At 36.9% G+C, this 19,061-nt stretch overlaps 2 protein-coding genes across 5 annotated transcripts in view; one reads left to right on the plus strand and one right to left on the minus strand.

Moving 5' to 3' along the window:
• Positions 1–12,498, plus strand: part of LOC112693812 (BAI1-associated protein 3) — a 219,213-nt gene extending 206,715 nt beyond the window's left edge. For 2 of the 4 annotated variants that reach the window (XM_025569040.1, XM_025569042.1), the window contains 17 exons: positions 517–673; positions 754–972; positions 1,676–1,879; positions 2,976–3,100; positions 3,316–3,561; positions 3,816–3,867; positions 3,980–4,021; positions 4,469–4,617; positions 4,737–4,953; positions 5,090–5,164; positions 5,250–5,351; positions 6,071–6,283; positions 6,524–6,848; positions 6,932–7,141; positions 8,531–8,654; positions 8,755–8,957; positions 11,030–12,498. In XM_025569040.1, coding sequence (XP_025424825.1) covers positions 517–673; positions 754–972; positions 1,676–1,879; positions 2,976–3,100; positions 3,316–3,561; positions 3,816–3,867; positions 3,980–4,021; positions 4,469–4,617; positions 4,737–4,953; positions 5,090–5,164; positions 5,250–5,351; positions 6,071–6,283; positions 6,524–6,848; positions 6,932–7,141; positions 8,531–8,654; positions 8,755–8,957; positions 11,030–11,124 — 2,758 coding nt within the window. In that variant the 3' untranslated portion in view covers positions 11,125–12,498. The remainder of the gene's footprint in view (positions 1–516; positions 674–753; positions 973–1,675; positions 1,880–2,975; positions 3,101–3,315; positions 3,562–3,815; positions 3,868–3,979; positions 4,022–4,468; positions 4,618–4,736; positions 4,954–5,089; positions 5,165–5,249; positions 5,352–6,070; positions 6,284–6,523; positions 6,849–6,931; positions 7,142–8,530; positions 8,655–8,754; positions 8,958–11,029) is intronic. The other 2 variants (XM_025569044.1, XM_025569043.1) reach the window with 2 other exon arrangements.
• Positions 12,499–13,796: 1,298 nt separating this feature from the next.
• The window catches only part of LOC112693852, a 33,797-nt gene continuing 28,532 nt past the window's right edge, over positions 13,797–19,061 (minus strand). The window contains exons 7-8 of the mRNA XM_025569098.1: positions 18,819–18,996; positions 13,797–15,218 (exon numbers count right to left, since the gene is read on the minus strand). Coding sequence (XP_025424883.1) covers positions 14,781–15,218; positions 18,819–18,996 — 616 coding nt within the window. The 3' untranslated portion in view covers positions 13,797–14,780. The remainder of the gene's footprint in view (positions 15,219–18,818; positions 18,997–19,061) is intronic.

The raw sequence follows: 19,061 nt of genomic DNA on the forward strand, positions 1-19,061 counted from the left end.
TTTATTATAAAGATAAACAACTAATCGGGACCGATTATAAAAACCAAAACGTACTAGTTCGGTCCAACAGTTTCCATAATAAAAACTGTAACTTACAAGTATCCATATACTTGATAATATTAAAAAATTATTAAATTTGAATTTGTTAAATCTCTATGGTTAAGATTTTTACCAATTATGTAAATTTTTTAATATTTTAATCATTCATTTTATTTATTTATCATGTACCAGTGTTCTAATATACAGATCACTGACAGTCCTAAGTCTATACAATAAGAAAGAACATTTTTTTTTTTTTTGTATAGACCTATTAGAACTAATAGGTTCATTATGCTCCCTAAATAGTATCCTGGGCATAATCCCGTTGATTAACAACATCAATGTTCTGAATATGAACTCTGTAAGTCGGATTTTTATAAACAACGTTGTGTACATTATCGCCGTTACGCGTCATTGCCTTATCATATAGTGTAACTCGGATCGTTAACGTTAACTTGTCTACGACCGAATGTGTAGGGACCACGACGACGAATCGTCTGTATTGGACGCGGTTAGCAAACTGAACGAAGTGAGAGGCGTCAAAGGTCTGGGAAGGTTTTTCAAACAGATCGCTCAAAGCGCCAGGTCCGGTAGCCAGGACGATTTTTTGGGATGCATAAACATACTCATCCAAGTAAGTCTTAGATCCTAAGACCCTAAACACACTGGAACAAAACCGTTATTTTTTTATCGTGCCTTGGCTATGAACTTTAGGACGTGCCTTCCACCGGTCTCGACAAGTGGTATCAGTTGGAGGCTAGGTCGCAGAGATCGAACATCCAGGGTAGCATACGGTTAAAGCTGTGGCTTTCCACCCGCGAGGACCATGGTCAGCCAATCACGCAAAACAATTTTGACAACTGGACCGACGTACGTCGCCATGAAAGACTGTTGACCATATTCGCCGATTACGAAATGTCACTGACAAAGTCCGTGAGTACCTATACCTAGATAAGTATTGTAATAATTTTTGATGAGAGGGTTCGTTACCGTATCATAAACGTTAATAGCGTTTGAGATTTAATGGGTCTATAACCCCGGATACTTTATACATCAGGGGTGGCGAACCTGTCTTGGGTCAAGTGCAAAATTTTCCAGTCGAAGTTTTTAAAATCGATCACATGCCCAAAGGAAATTATATTTACTAAGAATAAAAATTAAATTACAAATACATTACTTGATCTTTATTAGGTAGATATAGTTTTTTTTTTTTTTTTGATTTCACCAATGACGTTTTATTAAATATCCTTAAGTTTGTTGTTATGTATTTGATTATTTTATGCTGTTTCTTAGCGGATAAGGTTTTGATGTCAGCAGTGTAGTTTGTTATTTTTAGCGAAACACAACCAACAATTGTCCCATCGATCATTTCTTTTCTTAGATCCAATTGAATTTTTCATGGAAAATAAACTTTTACATGACTAATTTGACAAACTTTTTTTTTCCATTTATAAAAACACTCTCAAATATTATGTAATAATAATTGCTCGAATCGTGTACCTAAGCGTTTATGTGGTACAATTCGTTTTCCGCGTATCGCTTCGTTTTCGCTCTGCCCGAAACGGATCGAAATAATTTACTAACCAATATCAAAACTATAATCGTTTGTTACACATTACGTATTGCATCGTTGCAGAGCCTGTGGAACGGCGAGCTATGTCACGAGGCCACGAGCATACTGCACCAGCACGCGGTTCAAAGCGGCGTATCCGAGCTTCAGTTGGCCGTCATAAGGTGGCTAGCGTACAGCCACATACCGTCCATAGACCCGCAGTTCCTGTTGAAGCAACTGTCTCAGCTGGAAGCGGCCTGGGGAGAGCAGACGTTGACCGGCGAAGAGGTCAGTCGACGAACGAATATGAAATGTGTTTACAATATCATTTCGGCTGTGGAAAACCGCAGTGTCGCGCCCCCGTAATCGCATACGCTTATAACGTATCTTCGATTCGCTCCATACGTACAGGTTTTATTGTTAAACGTTAGCGGTTTTTTTGTTTTTTTTCCCCATTTTTTTCTTTAACCTTATTTTTTTTCGAATTTCCCATCGAAACGACCGTTAAAGGTGTTTAACGATATCATTTTTCATTCGAAAGGGCAAGGAGGTGTAGCACTTGCTTCTCTAAGTTGTGAATCATCCCGTGTACGGATTTCGCTCCCAATGGAGTTGGTCTAGTCGCGGACCGTAGGTCCATTAAAACCACAAGGTTAAACAAACGTCGTTTGAACAACGACAAAGAAGAAAACTTTCTTTTTTTTAAAAAAAAAAACATTTTAATTCGTAATGAACTTTATCCACTTACACAATGTCGAATATTGAGCAAAATGTTTGTTTTTATTAGTGTTCAACGTTTTAAAAAAAAACAGTAAAACAAATTTTATATTCTGTACATTTTTATTGCGTTATCAAACTCAAATAAACTTTTAATGCCTACATAAATATTAAAAAAATAAACTCTTGGTTCGATAAAACTCCGTAATAGTGCAGTTGGATAAGAATTTTAAACTGAGATTATTTCAAAATAAGTATAAAACTAACAGAATTTTAATTCTTTTTAATGTTTATATTATGACAAAACTACTATATCGTCGGACTGTAAAAACAAAATGAAAAAATGCGTCAATGAAAATTGATTTTGAATATAAATGCAACGTGTTGTGTGAATCACTTTTCATATATATTATTGTATCAAATAAGTTAGCTCTAATGAAACAAATAGTATTCAATAGCAATTTGATAATACATTCTTATTAATATCGTGTATAATAGAGTGTTCAATTTTAACGTTTTAATAAATTTAAAAAGCAACGAATAATCCGATCACCTGTACGTACTTACGGTTCCTACGAATATTTCGATGAAACGCTAAACAAGATAGTTTTATTGATATTTTAATGAATGATTCTATTGTTACTAACATAGAAACATAACTTTTCAGGAGGATTGGCTGGCTGATTCTTTCAACGTTTTCCTAGACTATTCATTGCAATTGATCCGAAAGTACCGCAAACTATTTCCGCCACATCATCACGTGTCGATGAACCGGTTGGAGTACATACTTAGGTGAAAACTTTGAACATTTATATTCGATAACGGACAGTCGAACTTAGGCCACGGACCGGTTTTGTGTTACCCATAGGTGGCATAATAGTTAAACGTGCGCCCTTCGAATTTTAATAACCCTCCGCCCTTCTTGGTCTAGGTTGGCCCTCAGTGTCTTCCACGGGGATATGATGGTTCACGTTAATCTCACGTTTTACTTATCAAATTCGTTATAGATGCTTGAGCCGGTTGTCGCTGTCGAAAGCGTACGGAAAATGCTGTCCTTTCAACAAAGACATTCGCGGCGAGATCGGCAACGCACTCAGAGTCGGCACGCACGAATGGTACGAGGAGAACAAAAAATTCACGGCCACCGGGCAACACGATTCAGAAACCCGACTCAAAGGGTTCGTGAGATTGGTTACTGCCGTTCTGATCGATTTGCAAAAAGGAGTGGAACACTACAACGTATTATTCGAAAAGTAATTTTTTTTTTTTTTTCACGTAATAGTAATAATTAATTGCTATCGTGGTGAATCGAGGATAATCAGTAGTGGGTGTGCTCTCAACACCAGTTCAATATCACATCGGTTTAGTGCAAAATTAACCGATGACGTTTCATCGGTAACCACACGGTAGCCATTTCGGTTGTGTTGACACGTTACTTGAGTTTAACTGAACAAGCATCTGTTGAACAATATGATTTCTATATTTTTATTCAGTTTTTTTTTTTCAGTATAAACGGCGTGTTTTATTACGCGGCCATCTACAAACAACACGAAAAACTGGTGAGTACACGTTTACGGTAAACATTTTTCTCTAAAAAAAAAAGTTCTAATGACTGTATTAAGCCAATCGATAATTCAGTTAGCAGTAACAAATAACATTGTATTTTCTCAGTTGGCAAAGGGATTTTCAAATCATTTGGACATAATCATGGAGGTACAGAGTATGACACGACCCCGTAAATGAATATTAGCGCCCTCGCAGTAGTATTCTCAGCGCTACTTAATTCGTTGCCAATAAATGTGTTTAGCTATACATGTATACATATATATATATATATATATATATATGTGTGTATGTATATATACCAGTATATTATGTTTGTTAGATAAGTGTTTCAATGCTTTACCCAATGAACATTTTGTACCACTCAATACAATATAGAGAGGGGTTTTGTTTTTTAATATATTGTTCATAGATTTTAGTTTGGAAACATTATACATTATCATATTGCGCATAGCTGTTTGTGAAATTATATATCGTTATTAATGTTATTATTGTTATAGAGTAATATTATGATGTAGTATTGAGATTGATTTTTTTTTTGTATTTGATACGTTCGTTGTTATTCGTTTCATCAATCAGACGTACTTATGATTTCAGTTGTCAAATGATCTGAGCCAAGAAATAGCACCCATCTGCAAAAAAGTGAAAGGAGCTGATTTCGGGATGGACACTCCGCTGTCTCCGACCAACTCGGAAACCGGAGAATCATTGTTTGAACTCTATCTAGCCGTTCAGGAGTTTATCAGGTCAGTTTGGGGTCGTTTTATGAGGCATGAAATATTAGTGCATAATAGCTGATAGTTACAATCACTGAGGCGCTATATTACAAGTATCTGACACTCAAATTCAACGACTATGTTCACAGATACCGCGAACACCTTAACGCATCCGACTACAAAGGCTTGTCGACCCAGTGCTACTACCATTGGTTCGAACCGGCTTTGGAAAAGTGGCTGGATCTGGCCAAGTTGAAAATCGTTCAACGAGCGAAGAAAGCTTTGGAGTTGAGTACGATCTGTCACGGCGAGATGACCGTCAAACACTCGACGTCCAGCAACGATGTGGCCACCGCGCTGTGTCACGTGAGTATAATGTTGTAAAACGACAATAACCGTAGAAACCATAGACAACAGTGTAACGATAACCCAAGTGGTCGAACTGATATAAGACACTGATGCACCTTTTAAACGTCGTCTTATCCCTTTTGTGTTTGTACAGATGAAAGAGTTCTGGAAACATCTCGCCTGGCCGGATCTAATACAATCTTACAACTTCGTACTGAAACTTTTAGACGTAAGCCGTTTCGTTCAAATACGTTTTTACATTTAGGAAAAATTATATATATAAAAAAAAAAAAATTAACACTTACGTTTTACAGGCTATGTGTGAAGCGGTCTTGTTTTACGCTCAATTGGTCCACCAGAGATTAAAGGATTCCGGGTTTTACGAAGATGTGTCACCATTCAAAGCATCCGACGAAGTAATATGTTGATCATAATATTATGTAGGACGAGACAAACGCGTGTTGTTCCGCACGAGCAATAGGAAAAATATTCATAACATAATTATAAGGATTTATATGAAAAGAAAATTAAGAAAGGAGGAAGGAAGGTTATACAGGGGTTGATACTGGATGAGATACACGTACCTTTTTTTTTCGAATAACAGTTCAAAGCGAAGGAGAACGGATCAGCCTCTATGTTTGAATATGGTTACTGCTACTTTATTAGTTCATAATAATTTTTTTATCATTTCGTTAAACCAAATGTTGTAACAGAAACGAACAGCGTATAAGTACATAACTATATAGACTTTGTTGGACTTGGATTTAATCAAGTTAATTTTAATAGTTAAAATTATTTTTATAGTTTATATACAACATAATGTTAATACGAGTATCCAGTTTATATTTCAAATACAAAAAATAAATAAAATAATATTATAAAATTAATATTTTTAGGCAACAAAACAACTAATACGGTTAAATTGATATTCGTAAAAATATTCGGATATTTGAACACATTTCGTTGCACACCTGATATATATTACCATTTATACTCAAATATCTAACAGTTTTTAACACACGTCAGATCGATAGTATGATTGATTACGAAGTACTATGAATTGTTTACCAGCAAAACAATACATTTTCTACTCAAATGTTGTACTTTTACTAATTTTTTTTTTCTCTACGCGTAGGTTTGCGCAGCGCTGAACGACTTAGAATACGTTTGGCGAACCGTGGCCTCGATGCCCGACGATTTACACTTGGAAACCGTCGTGTCCGCGGTGGAAGCCACTGGTGAGGCTACGGCTGACCAGTGCCGGGCTGATGTCACGTCGTTACTGGATCCCGTGTTCAACCAATACGACACGTACTCGATGATGATCGTCGGCCGGATCGCCATTAGGGTGGGACATCTTTCGTTTTCATCGTACAGTAGAAATCCTAGAATCTCTCTTCCGCCCGCTACACCTTTAATAAAAAACGTGCTCGTTTCACGAACGTTTTCCAGTTTAAAAAGCCATCGTTAGCCTCACCCCGTTCGATACGAGATAATGATTTTTTTTTTTTTAAATCCTCGTTGAACCCGTTGAATCCAATTTTATCGTAGCTCGTGTTAAAAACTTCTGTTCTGTCCCGATGTACAGATGCAAGCGCCGCTGAAGAAGTGTATCTTCCACTTGGCGTGGTCGCCGGATACACTGCCCACGACCGACGCCATCGTACCGCTCCAGGAGTACCTGGACAGTCATCTGATCACGCTCAACACGAACCTGTTGCCGAAAAACTTCCACAAGGTGTTGAACGGCGTGTGGGAGGTGACCGTGTACGAGCTGGGACATCAAATGGATGGTGGCAGCGGCGACACGAAGATGTCCGGGTTCTACGAGCGGCTGTACGAGGCTCTGGAACTGTTGGTGGAGTTCTTCCACGCCGAGGGCAATGGGTTGCCGCCGGAAGTGTTGACCGGAAGTGAGTGGCGGTGACGTTGGTTACACGTCACAAATTATCCGTGTACTGTTTATTCGTACTAAACGCTGTTACCGTGTTCGCAGACGTGTACAGAGCTGTGAAGCAAAGGCTCAAGCTTCACAAGACCGACACGGACACGCTGATCGAGCTATACTACGAGGACCGGCTGATGGAACAACAGCGGACCAAGGAGATCACGTACGGCGTGCTCTCGGTGCGGGCGTATTACCAACACGATTCCCTGTGCGTAGAGGTGCTGAAAGCCCAAAACGTCATACCGCTGGATCCGAACGGTAAACTGGCCGCTTTATACCGGCGAAACAGTGTAGTATAATAATAAATAACCGACAAATGTGTTCCCGAGAAATTCGTAGGGTTAGCCGCTGAAAAGCAATCGTTAAAACGGACATGAAATTCAACAATCGCATACCGACTATGCGTGTATTTGTATTCGTAAGGTGTGCTCGAATCGAATGTACAGTTTTTCAGTAAAATTTTCGGTGAAATATTTCGACGATTTAAACGTTCTTCAAAAATCACCAATCGAGAGAATCGGTATTTATTTTAACGTTACGTTATTACCCAGCGTAAGTTCCAAGTAAAAACACAGCGTAACGTTGATTTTTTTTTCATTATTTTTTATCCTACAATCCGATCATTGAAAATGACGCAAACGCATGATTTGATAAATTTGTTATTTGATGAACAACATTGCGTGTATTATTATAATACCAATAGGTCGGATAGCGGACGGGTAGAAAAAAAAACACTCAACCAATAAACACTTGTGCGTCTGCGTTCGCATAGCAATGTAGTGCTACTAAAATCTGACACTACCTCGTCGACCGTACATTCTGAGCACACTCGACGTTTATGTCGACTAGTGGTGACGCGAAATGGTTGTATTCGAATTACTTGAACTATCGGAAATGGATGGTATTTATAAAAAAAAAGCCAAGATATTAATCGTCGATCTGTATCTTCTGTAAAAGTACTCTGTCCGCGATCTGCGGTAATGCGACTGTGCTACACGCGTCCGGTAAACACGATCATTAACGGAATTGTACGTATTATACTACGGCGTGGCCGTTTAAAATCGTCTAGGTCAGTGGTTCTCAAACTTTTATGTTCACGGAGCCCCGAAAATCAGAAATTAATATTTGACACAAAAATAATTATCAATATTTCATATTGAGAAAAACAAACAGTTTAAAATTTAATTTTTTTTTAGAAGTTCGAATTTTGTCATTTGCTATGAAATATATGGTAATTTTACGTTGTATCGATACATTTACTTCATTTAATTTTGTGAAAATACCAGCCAAGTAACCAATTTAGAATAACCAAATTGTATCATAAGTCTAAAATACAATTAAGACATAAAGTTTAAAATTAAATAGGTGTCACTAAAATGTATAACTCGTCGCAGTTCAGGTAATCCAGTGTTTTTCCTCGATAACAATAAAATCTAATAATATTTAAATGTACAACTCTAGCCTAACCCTTGGACTCGCGGAGCACAGTTTGAGAACCGCTGGTCTCTAGGGTCGAGTAGCGATTTTGGTGGGTGGGTGGGTGGACGGGTGAACCTTCGACGTCGGTGATTCGAATAAAAAAAAAAATTCAAAAATAAAACTTTTCGCCGCCACCGGTGTTGACCGTGTTACGTTTTCGCGATGCAGGTTTCAGCGATCCGTTCGTCATCGTCGAGCTGCTGCCCAAGTCCATGTTCCCGTACAGCGCGGAGCAGTATACCGACGTGAAGAAGAAAACCCTGAACCCGTTGTTCGACGAGTGTTTCGAATTGTAAGTACCTTTACCGCCCGTACACAGCCGCGGACAACTGTCGGAAGTGCATCCCTCTAAACGCGTCTCGCTTGTCCCGTTCCCCCTTTTTTTGTTACAGCGCCGTTTCGATGGACCAGTGCCGTCACGAGTCCGCCATGATACTGTTCACCGTCATGGACCACGACGTGATAACGTCCAACGATTTCGCCGGCGAGGCGTTTCTTTCGCTCAACTCCATACCGGGCGTCCTCACGCCGTTGCCGCACGACATCAACAACATCGACCGAGTAGATCTGATTCTCATGCACCAACAGAACAAAGGTGGGTAGAAAAAAGAAAAAATAATACCCCGCATCAAAATCACTACCCTACGCGAGCGGGTGAAATAAAAACAACGGTTGCCAACGATCCCTTTTTAATCTCCAACGGAAATGGTTCGATCGCGAAATTTACGGTAACGAAACGTGAGTTCTTAACCATATCTTGATCCAGAATCTTATTAGATATAAACAAATATTCACGGACCCCTATTGTGTAAAACAAAGTTTTTTGTTTAAATTTATTTCGCTCATCTATTTAAAACAAATATTTATTTTTCCAAATTATTATCACGAGAAACATTATGATTAGTAGAACTAATCAAAGATTCTCGCGAATTTTGTAACCATCATAATTAAAGAAATTTAAACGCGAGTATCTAAAATTCAACTACTAATACATTCGTGGATCTTTAGTTGAAACATCTCGTATTACACATTAGGTTTGTGTTGCACTGACCGAATCGCCTAGACCAAAACGCAATTTCGAAATCAACCCGAAATGGGGTACGAATAAAAACACACACCACTGGTTCATAATATCGTTCGACTGTCGCTAAAACATTGCAACCGATTGAAATCGTTTAACGTTCGTTGTTCACCCTGACGATAATCGTATCGCTCATCAGCTGGAGTGGCGCTTATCCGTTTACAATAGGTTAACTTAATCAATTACCCGTAACGCGTTTGTTTTAAAAAACGTCCGATTTCAATCAGTGTTATTAGCACTCCTCGCTGATAGAAAAATCAATAGCAGTCACTGCTTGAGCCATTCCATGTCTGCGATAATGCTACTAAGACTCCGTTACGCGTTTCGCCGTGCTGAGATGTTGATCAAAACATTAACCACGTGCTCAGCGATACAATGTTTACGCAATTTTCGTGCGATATAATAATAGCCAATAGTAGTCGCAATACCCATTGTTATGAAGTACCGCGTGGCGCGCTAAAAAAAAAAAAAAAATAAAAAATACGAGCGGAAAATCCGTCGACAATCGACAATGATCTCGAATCCATCGAATGTTCTACGATTATTGTTCAAATCAACTTCCGAACCAAGTTGTTAGGTGTCAGCATTCCTACGGTCGTGATGACCGCAACCGCAACAATTTTTTCCGTACATCTTTATCGCGAACATACTCTGTACGTCCGCGGCTCTCCGTGCACGGACAAACGTTTAGTACAATGCGACAACTTAACAACGGTATCGGTTTTCACTTTAAGGTGCTTGGTCTTCGGTTACTACGACTGCGCACGGTTTAATTTTGGCTAGTGCTGTTTTCCATTACGTTCGCCGAACAAATGATAGCTTACCGATAAACACTAACAAAACACATAAAGCCGAATATCGGGGAATTAATTTTTGTTTTCCTATTCCATCAAATCTGTTACGTCTTCTGGACCCAAAGAATTTCTTTTCGTACGCGCGACTCTTGACAGTGTGCAACCGTAGTCGTGTTGTACTCCGGTTATTTGAAAACCATGCCGTGTGTTCCCGAGAATTGGCCGAGGTTTGTCTTTTGTACGTTTATTATGTATTTTATGGGCAGTAAAAAAAAAACCCCACAGCAAAAAAACGTTTCCGTATATATTGACAATCTTCCAAACGCGACCACCGTACCGTTACGGGCATTCGACCAGAATCACCCACGCACTCGTTTTTACGCGGCGTATTATTTCTACGTATAAGGTCAAAAATAAATGACCTAGCTGAACTTTTTTTATGTATATATATATATATATCAAATTCGAATGCGTAGTTAAAATATAAACTTGATTAAACATGAAGTTTCGAAATCTCGTACCGGTTAAATTGTCCGTGATCCACTCTTGGTTGTTTTACAACCGTTATGATAATATCACGCGGTCGGCATGCGACGGTTTAGAATTAATACTTTTCGCGTAAAATCAAAAGGCCATTGCGGTGGCGCCCTGCGACTCGAATCTCGTTAAAATGCTACGCTGACCTTTTCTTCTGCTCCGACCCACGGAGTGTTAAGTGTGTGTCACCAGGTTTACTAACTCACGACTAACGCGTCACGTTGTTGTTGCTTTACTTGCCCGTCATACGCACAGGTCATCCGATACTGCAGACACTGGAGGCCAGGCACGAGGACAAGGTGGCTCAGGACTTCGTGAAGAAACAAAGGGTCCGCACCACCAACTCTTGAAACCTGCAATGTCATACCGTGACGGCGCTTACAGGGTGTTGCGTCTCCGGTCTCAGCGACTCGTCTGAGCCTTGACCGTCGACATCGTCGACAAGCGTGCGACTGCGTACAACCGGCGGTGGGCGTTCGAAGTCGATGCCGAAATCCGACGAGAAGAAAATTTAAACAAACATTTTACTCGAAACAAAATAAAAAAAATACTATTTTTAAATACTATTACAAAAAAATAAATAATTTACGACTGGTACAACGGACGTGATCAAAATTTAATGGAATCCCCGATAATTTCACGAATTAATGTTGATTTCGTTCACTAGATTATTTTACAGTATAATAATATTAGAATATACACACTAATATTAATTATATAAAATTGTACATTCTTAATTTTTATTCTTATATAAATATAATAGCGTAAGAATATATTATATGTAAATATCACAGGTCGTTACAATCACATATAAAATACGATTCGTACCTATCTACAGTGCCGGCAGTAGAGTCACTGGCGTCCTGGGTGAATATAAAAATATGCGCCCATCCCCGTGTAATTATACTAGAAGTTTTATTTTAAAATCGTTATCCGATTCTATTAATATCTGAATTATAAAAAAATAGCGATTGCGAACGGCGACTGACAATAGCAAATAATTTATTATCTACGGACTAAATTATTATATACCCATCGTAATAAAAAATTGTCAATAGAACGGACAGAATATTAGAATTACATTCCTATCATTTTCTTTCAGTTTGAACATTATGCCATCGATACGTCCCCCTTTCGACGAGCGTTCTGGACGTAGGCCCAGGTCAGCCACCCCTAACGCCGGCCCTGACTATCTATACCATATTTTATATACCCACACGTTTTGTAATATTACATACGACCTCCCATTCCGCTATGCAATACACTGCAAACCACTATTGTATGCTCTTCGGAAATAATAATTTATTCTTTATTTCACAAGCCACGCGTGCACACAAAAATATAATGTTATATACATAAATATAATGTTTATTACGATATTTTAGACATTTTTTTTTTTTATGATTACTAAAAAGACAATCTATATCAAGTGGTTTCTTCATTATATTGTTCGTGTGTCGAAGAGGTACACAGCAATGATAATATTGTTAACTCGACCACCGTAGTATTGTTATGTTATTTTAAATACTATTAATATGATATAAATAGTATAATGCTTAGTTCATATTTTAGCCACCCCTGAACTTACAAAATACATATATATATATATATATATATTCGGGTTCATTTTTCTAATTTGTATAATAATATAATATAGAAATATTATATACTTTTAGTACTGTATAATTCAAACCACAGAAAATTATATGTAAAAGAATACATTTTAATTTCTACACGAAGAACTCTATATTGATATTAATATTATTATTATTATTATTATTATTATTATTATTATTATTATTATTGTATAACTATACTATATGGTAATTATATTCAACAGTGTAAAATTGTAATTTATTCTTATTATTATTATCATTACTATCATCATCATCATTACTAAAAATGCTGTATTTACTAATTTTAAATGTACAACGACCAATTTTAATATTACCTTAATACAGCTACTAAACATTCATGCATAAAACATAATTTCGATGTTATATACAAAATAACATAATTATTACGATATAACATATTATATACATACATTTAGAATAATATGTTGTTTCAAGTTTTAATTTGTTTTTGTTACCGCGTACGGTTAATAATATAAAATACAATACCTATGTATATTATTTACTAACGTTAATATAATATGTATTTCAATGTTTTGATGTAATACATTTTTCGTGATTATCTGTACAATGAAATAAAGGATAACAGCGTTGAAATATAATAATATAAATATATATATATATATATATCTACACTGATCTCTTAATGTACTACGTCTTATTGTTATTATCATCATCATTATGTTTATATAATGAACGTCAACAATAAATCACTACATTACATCGAAAACATTTTATATGATAAAGTCTAATTATAATTTTTTGAATCACGCGTTTTTATTTTTTTTTTTTTTTTTTTTGTTCTTTTTATCATATTTTACACCTTATACACTTTTCTTAAAATATTATAACTTCAGTTTATTACATCAGCGCTCGAGTAATTTTAAGCTTTAGAATACTTTGACCGAAATAATTTTTGAACCATAGTGGATAAATGGTAGATATAAAAATAATATGTCGTTAATCGGCAATCAGTTATTTTTTTGAATGGATCGTTCTTTTTTTCAACAATAAATAATATACTATTATTAAACCGACGGAATGTAATATAAAATTCACTATTTAGAATTACAGTTTGGAATGAAACAGATAAATTACAAAAATACGTTAAATCAAAAACGACAATACTATAGTACGTTTATTTATTCTAATAGTAATTACATATACATGTACACATGAATATTATTAAAATTGTTCACTAAGTTAAAACTATTCAATTATTAAAACATATATTTAAAACGTACACGTGTAAATATGATAATTATTATGATTTAAAAAAAAAATTCTTAAAAAATAACATAGGGACTTAATATTTGTATAAAATCGTATAAAAATACAAATATGTATATGTGTATGTATACAGGTAAGTAAATATTATGTTTGAATAAAAAAAAATAAATAAATAAAAAAAATGTATCATGAACACGGGATCGATACAATAATAACAATATTAATAGTATTACCCCTTACTGGTTTGAAATACTGTCAATGCACTGATATTTTGTGATTCGATGTACAAGAGACGATCGACAGGCGTCGAACAATGACTCGGAAAATGATCATTACACATTCGATGGAAACGTTTAATAATTTATTATACATCGTGTATCCGTTTAACAAGATAAAATAGCATTACGATAGACCATTGTGACTGGGCGAACTGGCCGCGACTAAACAATAGTGTTCTAAAATTAAACAGTATAATAATAATAATATATTTATATAGGTACACGACGTTGTAAAATATTATAAAACCACGAGGGATGACAACGATAGCGCAATAGTATCGTTTAAATCACGATTCAATTCGACACGTTGTATAACAGTAATACGGTTGCGATGTGCTGTATGAAGCATGTACATAGAGGACCGTCGAACATTATGTTTGCGTTGCGTGATTATTTTTTTCTCGCGGTAACTTCGAACGGGAATGGAAGTCCGGTGGTGAGCTGAAAGCGCGTGTTAAATAAAAAAAATTCAAAACCGATTTTACAATCCAAATAGAAAATAATGATAACCGATAAGACCCCAAGGACCCGGGGATCGTTGTCGGGTGAGATTCGTCCCGCGAATGGACGCGCACGCGTACACCTAACAACGATGTGCGTAACGCGAAATAATATATTCACCGCGGTATCCGTATAGGGAGCGACGTTGGGCGTTGGACGGACGTGTGTTTTTGTTAAGATGATCGGATTGAATCGTGAATCAAGCGTCTATGATACTGTGTCGGTAATGGGGGGAGGGACTATTTACAATGAAAAAAAAAAAAAAAAATTATAATAATAGCTTCGATCGCACGAGCACACTCGGAACGATTATGATGATGATGATGGTGATGATGATGATGATGACGTTGATGACGGCAATGATCAATGTAACCGCCCCGTGTATGCCGAGGAACCGGTGAACGATACGGGGAACTTGGACGACTGGCCGCCGCAGTTCAGCCGACCGCCGAACGAGTCCTGTTGCGTCCTGTACTTGGACCCGATGGCCGCCTGCAGCCGGGACGTCAGGTAGCACAGGATCATGGCGGCCACGAACAGCAGACACCCGAGGATGCCGGACAGCGCCAGGAACGTGCCGCAGTTGTTCTCCGACGTCACCGGACTACCGTGGTATATGTCCTCGGGCATGATCACCGTGTACTCGATGTTCTCCTTGAACTTCGCGAAGTTCGTCGCGTTCAACGACTTGTCCGCTGCGTCCGCGGCCACGGTCGATAGCAGCGCCGTGCTGTTGGTGTTCACGTGCCTCTTGCGCCGACGCCCGTGCCCGGACGGTTCGAACAGATCCAAGCAGTATTCCTAAAAGTCGACCACGAATTGAATTATATACGGTTTTTACGCGTGCGAAATGAAAACAAAATATATATTATTAAAAAGTAACAATAATATTATGGCGATAAAACCATTTTTTTCTGGTAAACGTAACGGTTCATGACTGTCATCGGCATCAATGTTTTTATTGATTATGCTCAGAAACAATACGAGAAATAAAGCCAAAGTGTAATAAACGCGGCGATTTCATCGTATAAACATATTAAGTTCTCCGATTCACACGGTGTCCCACGAAGACAATTTATTCAATACAATATCTTCTGGGTCGATGAAGACAGTCAAACACAAGGATAAGGGTTACAAATATTTATTTCCCAATCGAATTTTTATACTATAGGTAAAAACAAATTTTAAAAAATTTTCTAATTGTTTTTGAAGAAAGCTATTTTATATGACATATTTAATTTTTGAACATTTTGTCATTTTAACTTTTATATTTATTGACCCCATAATTTTTAATGTTTCTTTTTTAGAAATTGTAGAAAGATAAAACATAATAGTACTTGAAGTAACCCAGTGCAATTTTTACTATCTCCTCTCTTACTCTCATCCCCTTACCTCTCTGTAGATAATCGTTATTCACTTATCAACAGTACCTCTGTTACCATACAATCAATAAAAATCTTTTTATCGACTCTTAATCCCCTCCTATCATCTTCTTCTGCTTCATTGGCATTTACAAATCTGTTAGAGTATTTGCCACCATCACTATGTCCCTCCATCTCTATCGATCTTGAATAATTTCCTTCCATTTTTGAACTGACACACTTTTAAAATCCTCTTCTACTACGCCTGACTATCTCTTCTTCGGTCTGTCTCGAAGTCTCTTTCTTTCCGGTTTCCATTTTATAACTGCTCTGGTGGTTTATTCTTCGCTTTTTGTCATGATATGACTAAACCACTATAATAATTATCCATTTATGTAGGTAGTGATTGGTACTAGGCCCAGTTTTTCCTAAAGTTCCTTATTGAACTTTCTTCTTCACCAATTGATCCTTGTGTCACGAACTGATCCCTATATTTCATAATATTTTACTCTTATTTATTCTATTTCTTTCCATCTTATATCATGTAATGCTGTCCCTTAACTTTCTCCTGTACAGTCTAACTAAATTCCAAGTCGCAACCTTAAAATCAACCTTCTGATTTCCGTGTCCAAAATTATAACCGTTTCATTATGGCCGAGGCATATATTGTGATGGTAACATAACAATAAGTTTTTTCTTATACAAGGTTGTCAGCCTTGTGTTTAGCCCATAATCTGAAGGACCCTCGTATCATATTCTCTAGAATTTCCTTTATCCTCAGTTCTGGCTCCCTTTTCTAAATTTAAATTTATGATTCACTCATACTCTCCAATCAGCATTAAACCATACATACAGATGATGACTGGAAGAGTACTGCGGTTTTGTCGGCATAGGTCCCGATAAGAGTGGAGTTAGAACTAGGGATATCTGCTGTAAATAGTATAAATAGAAAAAGAGCGGTGTCGCTTCGTTGCGGGACACCGTCTGAGATTAATCGTGAACCGGATAGTGTTGTTTCACTTCAAACTTCCGTCGTTTAGATAGGATTTGAGAAGTAATATGGAGCCGGAAAAACATTTCTGAATTCTAATAGTAACCCGTCATACCGTACGGTATCAAATGCTTACGCTACGTCTAAGAAGATACCGGAACAGGATTTTTTTCTCGTTTCGAGTGACGAGGCGATTTAGTCTACTACTCTGCGTAGTTGACGGAACGTTGCGCGTGAAATCGCGAATCTCCTTGTGCACGCGTGATGTACTCGAACGAGAGGAATGCAATACCGTCATTACTGTTGTAACGGTACGTTTACGCGCACCTAACCGTTTGCTTCGTGAGAGATATGTGTGCGCGCCGACGACTGCGTTTCCGGTACGCGAAACGACGGTTTTCACGGGAAATCCGCTGACCACGTTCAATACGCCAGGGACGGCTTCAGGAATTCGGCGGCGGCGGTGGTGTCCTGTGTCGGGGATTCCGACTGGAATAATTTCAACGGGTCCGAGAATGTAAATCGTAGCCGCACGGCGTGGTCTAGGCCAAAATAGCGAAATAATCAACCGCAAATATGAAAATTGCGAATTGATGATAACGATCATGCATAATAGTGAAACTGCAGTTTTCTATTTTGAATACTATACATTTTAATATAGTACTTGAATATGTTTCAAATTTTATAAAACTTACTTATTTGATTGATAATTAGTATTTTTAATAATATAATAAATATTCTTTAGAGAAAGCCACCGTACTATATGGAAATGTAATGATGTAATAGAGAAATTTCGAAATTTAGAAGAATTAAAACGAGAACATTAAAAAATCTAAAGAACAACCATAGATAAAAGTTCAAGGATTGTACTAAAAGACTTAATTTGTTAATTACAAATTATAATACTAATGATAATAATAAATTTGTAAATGGTATAGCATGTAATTTTTCACTAAATGCCTAATTGTATATTTTTGCTCTTTTTTTAAAATACACTGTTTTTATTTTTGCCATTATTAATTTGCGATTTTTACATTCGTGGTTATTGTTTAACTATTTTGGCGGCTGGATACCATGTGATGTGTGTAGAAAATAATAGCTGGGGAAAAATTAATATTGAAAAAAAATAAAACAAGATGATCGGTTGAAAAGTGTTTTTTCTTTTTCGACGAGGTAAAACGCCGACGACGCAATACCGCCGGTTCCTCAGAATCACGGTGATGGCGAATCGTGTGGCCCAACCTGCGCCCCAGATGGTTTACCTCGTGCTACATACATTAAATATGTACTGCATACAGTGGCGCAACTAGGAGTGAGGTTTGGAGGTTGTAACTCCCCCCTCATATTTTTCTAAGATTTTTACAAAATCTACGTAGGAAATTTTTTTTTTTATCTTGAACACGCGAAACGGCTGATTGATATTTCATATATGAATATTATTCGTATTATAATTAACAATAATAACATGACAATATGGAACGATTTGTAATGTTATGTATGTAAATGTTTCTTTCAACTCTAAAACATCAATAACTACTACGATTTCTTGATAGTCGATTGTATAATGCTTTATTTTGTGGTATCACAATATGAAATAGAAGTTGAACAGTTTATTTTATTTTATTTATTTTATATTAATAAATATTAATAAAACTTAATATTAATAAAACATTTTTTGAAAGGGCATTTTATTAATATTTTTAGGGCATGAATGCATTTTTTTTATATTATTATGGCATTTATATCCGAGCTCTAATAATAACAGTAACAAGCACAAAAAAAAGATCAATAAATTGTTTGTGAGGTCGCGCAATATTATAAGAGGCTGGCTCAAGTTCTTTGCGTTCATTCCAGAAAATATCTATTCCTCTGTTCCTATACATACCCAACCGACCAACATTGGTGTTACTGAAATCGACTTTTAAAAAATCCGCTGTCTTCGTCGATAAACGTTAAACACGGTACGTGTAGTGATCAGAATTTACAACACCAATCAGGTCCACGGTAAAACAACGGTAACCACCACGGGTTTGGTTATAGGTAACTCACCGGTTGACAGTCGTTGGCGTCCATGCACGCTTTTATCTGCGAGTGAATCCATAACGTCGACCGTTCTTTCATTGTGCTCAGCAAGAACGCCTCAAAGTCCAAAAATACTTCGTTGTGCCGCTCCCGGTACTTGGCCGGCTGATGCGGGATAATTGTCGCAAAATCTCGGTTTCGGCATCTGGTACGGAATAAAGATGAAATAATAATAAAAAAAAAAAAAAAAAAAAAAAAAAAAAAAAAAAA

The sequence above is a fragment of the Sipha flava genome, unplaced genomic scaffold (assembly GCF_003268045.1).
Source record: "Sipha flava isolate LNK unplaced genomic scaffold, YSA_version1 118_pilon_pilon, whole genome shotgun sequence".
Classification (NCBI taxonomy): domain Eukaryota; kingdom Metazoa; phylum Arthropoda; class Insecta; order Hemiptera; family Aphididae; genus Sipha; species Sipha flava.